At 40.1% G+C, this 6,497-nt stretch overlaps 1 protein-coding gene across 1 annotated transcript in view; it reads left to right on the forward strand.

Moving 5' to 3' along the window:
• Window positions 1-558: 558 nt before the first annotated feature.
• RUNX1T1 (runt-related transcription factor 1; translocated to, 1 (cyclin D-related)) overlaps window positions 559-6,497 on the forward strand; it is a gene marked incomplete at its 5' end in the record, with an annotated part of 28,868 nt that continues 22,929 nt past the window's right edge. Inside the window, 3 exons of the mRNA XM_010293051.1 lie at window positions 559-809; window positions 2,113-2,198; window positions 2,843-3,044. Of these exons, the coding sequence (XP_010291353.1) occupies window positions 559-809; window positions 2,113-2,198; window positions 2,843-3,044 (539 nt within the window). The remainder of the gene's footprint in view (window positions 810-2,112; window positions 2,199-2,842; window positions 3,045-6,497) is intronic.

Genomic DNA, 6,497 nt, shown 5'->3' on the forward strand with positions numbered 1-6,497 from the left:
TCATTCTTGCCCAAAGTCTCAGTGTGACAGTGATCTTGATGGAAGCTCATCCTGGCATTACGTACAGCCAGCCTGCAGCACACTGACACGCACTACCTTAAGACTTATGGTGTCCTCTGGAAAAAAACCCACATTTCTTTAACTGCAGTTTTCCTCTAACCACTATGTGCTATAGCACTACCGAAAGCAGGAATTTCTCAGCCTCTAGCTTCACGTATGAGTTGATTGTTTCAGCTCTGCAATTAGGTGTGTGTCCATCCCATCAGCCGGTGATTTCAGCGAAGGCTGCTCGCTCTCTAGCCCAACTCTTTAAGCTGCTCCATCAGAAGGCTCACCCTGCTAGTCTTTCTCAAGTTACACCAATAGTTAGATAAGGTGAACGTGTCCTTTGTATATTTTGAGTAAGTAGTGTTATGAAATGTTCTGCAACACCACGCACTGCGAGCAAAGTGCAAGAACAAGCTTTAATTCCTGAAGCTGCATGTGTCGGTGGGGGCATGTGTTCCTGAGCAGCTCTGCTCGCGAAGTGAACTGAAGTTCCTTTGCTTTGTCTTTCAGAACCAAAGAAAATGGCTTTGACAGAGAGCCTTTGCACTCAGAGCATCCAAGCAAGCGGCCCTGCACTATTAGCCCAGGCCAGCGGTACAGTCCAAATAATGGCTTGTCTTATCAGCCCAATGGTCTGCCTCATCCCACCCCACCTCCACCTCAGCATTATCGTTTGGATGATATGGCCATTGCCCATCACTACAGGGACTCATACAGACACCCCAACCACAGGGACCTCAGGGACAGAAACAGACCTATGGGTAAGGCATGTTGATTTTCTGCATTGTTTTGTTTTAAGGTTTCTCTTTTCCTTGTAATTATATTCTGTATTTTTAACAGGTTGGTTTTGTGGGTTTTTTTTTTCCTGATTGAATATATCTGCCGTTCAGATGTAGTTTTTATAGGTGTTCGCCCATCTAGGTGCTTCTAATGGCTGGTTTTTTTTTTCCTGATTGAATATACCTGCCATTCAGATGTAGTTTTTATAGGTGTTCGCCCATCTAGGTGCTTCTAATGGCCTTATTTCAGATTTATATTTGTAAAAGTGAATTGAACTGTGTCTTTGCTACCCTCCCAAGCAAGACAGCCAGAAGGAGGAGGAGCCCATGCTTTCACAGCGGTGTAGATGGCATGGACACTCAGGTGTCTGGCAGACAAGGATAGGTAGAGCCTTTTACTTCTCTTTTAATGGCACGTTTATGATGATAACAACATCGCTATAGCTTGGTTTCAGCTTAGACTACAGGAAAGCCTTCGGAGAAGTGTTTCGCGTGTGACGTCTCAAGAGCGCGCTGCAGCGTGGGGGCATCTGCAGAGGATGCGAACAGCAGAAGCGCCAACCGCGCCCCGCGGATCCCTTGCAGCACGCTTTGGTTGGGCGGGATCTCTGACGCTCTTGGATTTGCCTGGCTTGCTTCACATCTGCCCTTACTGTTCTTCCTTGTTTTAAACAAACCTTCAATAAAAGAGGAACGTTTACAAATATTCAGCATCTGTATAGAGAAGGCTAAACAAAGAGCAAGTGTCAGTTCCTCTTGAGTGTTGATAATAAATACTGGCTTGGTTGTATCATGTTGTCAGCTGCTCTGATGTATGTGCTACATTTTAACCACATGTTGTTTAAACATCTGTGAAGGGATGAACCCTTAATGATGCTCTGTTGACATGGTAGTAATTACTGCATTTAGTGAAATAACATTGAGCTTATACTAATATTTTTTCAATGCTCTGAAGTACAGCTAGTATTCAATACACTGAGTTACCAAATAATGTCTTGCTGACTTTGTCAAATAGTGCAAATGAAAAATTATATGTTGTATTATATGTTTTATATATATATATAGTAAGTGTATATATGCAGAAAGGGTTATGTCCATTTTTGAGAGGTCATCTTGCCACCTACAGAACTTGCAGAATTGAAGAGGTTAAATTGAGTAAAACAGTAGCATCTTGTGTGGGGAAAAGTGCTAAAGAGAATTTAAAGTTTTAAGCATGCATTTATTTTTTTCTTCCCCTCCTAGAGGACTCCCAACATTGTAAACATGATTTGCTTCTTTTTGGCAGGGTTGCATGGCACACGTCAAGAAGAAATGATTGATCACAGGCTAACAGACAGAGAATGGGCAGAAGAGTGGAAACACCTTGACCATGTAAGGGCTAAATGTACTCTTACATGCAATTGTCTGAAACGAGCCCTTCTAAGACAGGAATTTAAACTTTTTCTTTTAAGAAAAATCTGACTCCCTGGAAATTTTCTGAAAATGTTGGTGATTAAATCTAGGGGTTTTATGTTCCTCATTAGGTAGCTCATATCAGGCCTTGCTGTTAAGTGCCTGTTGCAGTGTCCAAATTATTACAGGCTGCCAAAAGGGGAGTAGACTCTTGCCTGTAAACCCTGGATCTGGGACACATGACCCTCGCCCTTAGTACTGGTTAATTGCATTTGTTCTTTGAATTTATTAGCGCTCATAACATTTGTAGGCATCAGTTCTGGACCAGATCTCCTGACCTCCATGGTGCCATGTGACACCAGTGGTGGGATTATAGTCTGTTCAGTCTTTCTCTCCTCTTTTCCCTTCCCCCTAGAAATCTGTACCTGTATGGTTTAGGATCTCCAGTTAAACAGGGAGGGATTGTCATTCTTAAAAAAACCCTGTATTTGAAACAATAGGGAGAGGTTCCTTCATTCTTAAAGCCCAGGCAGTCAGCACATTAATGTTTTCTTTATTTTTCTGTCGGTTTTTGAATAAAACGTTCTGTTTTCTTTCTCTGCTCCACCCACCACTGTGAGTAGCTGTTAAACTGCATAATGGACATGGTGGAAAAAACTAGGCGATCTCTCACTGTACTACGGCGATGTCAAGAAGCAGACCGTGAGGAGCTTAATTACTGGATACGGCGGTACAGTGATGCAGAAGATTTAAAAAAAGGCGGTAACAGCAGCAGTAGTCATTCCAGACAGCAAAGTCCAGTGAATCCAGATCCAGTTACATTAGGTACAGTATCCTCATTAAAAATTGCTTACTGATCCTGTTTCAGCTCAGCTGAGTGGTAGATGAAGTTCATATTTGTTCTTCTGATTCTTTTTTTGTGACAGTGATGAAATACTCCTCTCTGCTGACTACTGAATTAACTGTAACTCTTATGCCCTAATAGTCCCGTTTACATGTGAAATGACTTGGTGGTTTTGATGATACTTGGTAACTTGCTTTCCATTCAGCAATGTCTGAGAGCAGCGGGGCGGGAGGACAGACTGTCATGTAGGGATGGCAGAGCAGTGAGATGTGCACCAACTCTCCATCCCTTCTGACTCCGTCCCTTCTGACTCCGTCCCTTGCGTCCTTGATTAAGGGAATCTGTAGGTGCCTCTGGATTGTTAGCACTGTGAAACCAAGGGCTTTCACCTTCTCAGATCGAAAGACTTGAACTTGGAAATTGTCTTTTCTAAGGAAACGAAGTGAGATATAAAGATGTCGGCACTCCTTAGCTGCATTTGGTTTCTGCATAGGAAAGAAAGAACATCTGGGATGCCCACAGCCATGCATACATGATCCACCTAGGTCTGTGTCCACCGCTGCAGCTCACGCAGGTGTGTCTGAGCTAGTTTGGGTACTGCTCACTGTGTAGTTTCATGGAGCCACTCAGAGCTTGGCTCAAGCTGCAAAGCCCGCTTAGACGGAGCAGACCAAGCAGTTGGCCTTTCACCCTCTGCAGACCTTCACAGTCACACAGCATCTCTCACAGCTACTCCAGGATGACTCTGCTGTATAAAACAAGCTTCTATATTGTGGGCTTTCTGTAATTTATTAATATGTTGGCCTGCTTCTACCCCATCCTCTCACTTTTATGGCAGGTGTGGTAAAAAACACGTCCTGGTGATGCCTGTTTATTGCGCTCTGCTCTTCTGAAGAGAGCAACAAACTATGATTGCTTGTCTAATATTTATCTTTAAAAAATAAATTGTCCATATCGAATGCCATCTACTTAGGATCGTCATAAACTGTGGTCATTAGTAGAATTGCATGTGTGTGTTCTTTTGCAACTATATTTTATTTAAAGCTGTGTTTTCCTTTTGCCCTTAAGAATAACTTAGTAAATCTAAAACTTACTTAATTGCAAATAGAAAAACAGAAAAAATACTCTAATGCCCTCTCCATCTTCCTCTTGGTAAATCTCTAGAGTTCTTACTGTAATATTTAGTGCCTCTTGATAACAAACCAACCTTTTTATTTTTGGTGTGTGTCGAATGATCTGAGCCAATGGCTTTATAAATTAGCTTCAGTCAGTGAAAGGAGAGGTTATGGAAATGCTGTTCCCAACTTCACTAATATGTCTAATCCCTAGAGGAGCCCTTCTCAGAAAGAAGTATTCAGGTAATGGCTTGTAAGAATACCGTTAAATGTAATGTAAAGAAAGACTCATAAATACGGCATCTGAAATGCTGATCACAGCATTCGGGAAGAACACTTGTGAGGAAAACCCTAGATCAGAAGCAGTGGCACCCTTCCCTAGTAAAACTATGATGGAAAAAGAGCCAGGCCATAGTGCTTGTAAGTATAGTTAGTAGGTGAAAAAAAATAAAAGGTAACTGAGTTTTTATAATTTCCCCAAAGAAACTAGAAGTCAAGACATTCATCAAAACTTTATAGGTAATAGCACAATCCAAGAAAAATAGTCATAACTACAACAGCAGCAACAAAAGATAAAATGAAGATCAAACGTACAATTAGATTCCTGTATTATCATTTTGTTTGTGTTTTTGTCAAGATGAATTATTGGAAACAGTGAGGTCTATTGGCTTAAAAAGACTTTATGCAGCGCAGCCTTCAGCATTGGACATACCAGTCACTTCTGCAGTACTATGGGTAGAAGTAAACTGGTGAGAGTGAGTCTTATTTCAATTTTAACATGTCCATTTTGGTTATTTGGATTTAAAAACTACTTCCTGAGACTCATGGAGACGAAACTGGGATCGCTTCAGTGATGTAGCATCCATGTCAATCGTAAATATTTATAAGAAGTGCTTTTATGTCTGACGTGTAAGGCAGAAAATACTTCAGAGTCTATGGAAAGGTAACCCTGATATTTCCTCAAATCTGGTAGTAATCTAGTTAACAAAATTAAAACTTCTAATATTCAGGGTATAATAAAATTGAATTGGTGTCCATGAGCCTTGAGACACTGTTCTGTTTAGGGCTTTTTATTTTAGTTTTAAAGTGAGGAGGAAGGGGTTGAAAAATTCCTCCAATATTTTAATTGAAGTGCCATAACATGTAAATATTGTTTTTTGCTGCAGGGTTTCTAAATGTCAGTGATTCCCCTTTGTACTTTTTTTTAAAACAAGGTAATCCACCCTTTAAATCCATCTTGTCATTTCCACTAGGAAGAGAAAAAAAAGGAGGGGCCATATGGCTACATTGTCTGTGCCTTTGTTTCGTTTTTCTTGACAATTAAAATATCATCACTGAAGTGATAAGTTCTCACTATAAACATTATGCCACAGTCTTCGTAGATAGTTCTTGCTGAAAAACTCTGAGCTGAAATTTAACAGAGATAGTTTGAGTCCAAAAGCAATTGAGGAAAATTCTGGTTGTCATTTTGAACTGGTAGACCTTTTTTTCTGCCAAAGATTTTTGTGCTTCTTTTAATCTGACATCCCTGTAAATCATGATGAGCTTGACAGTTCACAGTATCTGATCAATATTTTTCTGTTGATATTTTTAATTAAGAAATCAAGGGAAATATTTGATCATTCGTTTTAATGCAGTGTAATCCAATACATGCATTAGCCAGCTACAACAGGTTACAAGCTCTCATTATTCTCTGAGAGTGTGTTGAAGGTAAGATGGGTCCATTCTTTTCAATCTGAATAATACATGTATATAAAAGTCTAAAAATGACTCAGACTTTATATATATTCACTTGATGAACTGTGACGGTCTATGAAGTGAATAATACATCATCCAACTCCTCTATTTCTGCTGAAGAATTTCAGTACTACATACTGCAGCAGGACTGCAACTTTCATCCTAATAGTGAATAATTACACATATCAGCCATTGTATACTGAAATACACACAGTAGGATAAATTAAAGATGAGGGTTCTTCAACATCGCGGGTTATAAACAAGATCTATAACCTTATTGAGTGCAGCTGTGGCTCTAGATAAGTGGTGCAGGCACACATCAGAAGGTCTGCAGTGATGTTGATATTTTGTGTCTGTTGAATTTATCTGAATGGAAATCTTACAAAATAGAGTTTGAAATCTCCAACTGAAGAGTGCCAATACCTGCAGGATTTGCCCCAGGAAGCCAGGATTCTCAGAAGTATATGAATTTGTCAAAATCATGTAGGTTATCCATTTCTTAATATGTTTTTAAATGTTAACCCTTCCAGAGCTAGTTTATATTCTACCCCTCGTACTTTCAGTGTCAGCCAGGGCATTCCT

This window comes from Phaethon lepturus, unplaced genomic scaffold (genome assembly GCF_000687285.1).
Source record: "Phaethon lepturus isolate BGI_N335 unplaced genomic scaffold, ASM68728v1 scaffold14058, whole genome shotgun sequence".
Lineage (NCBI taxonomy): Eukaryota > Metazoa > Chordata > Aves > Phaethontiformes > Phaethontidae > Phaethon > Phaethon lepturus.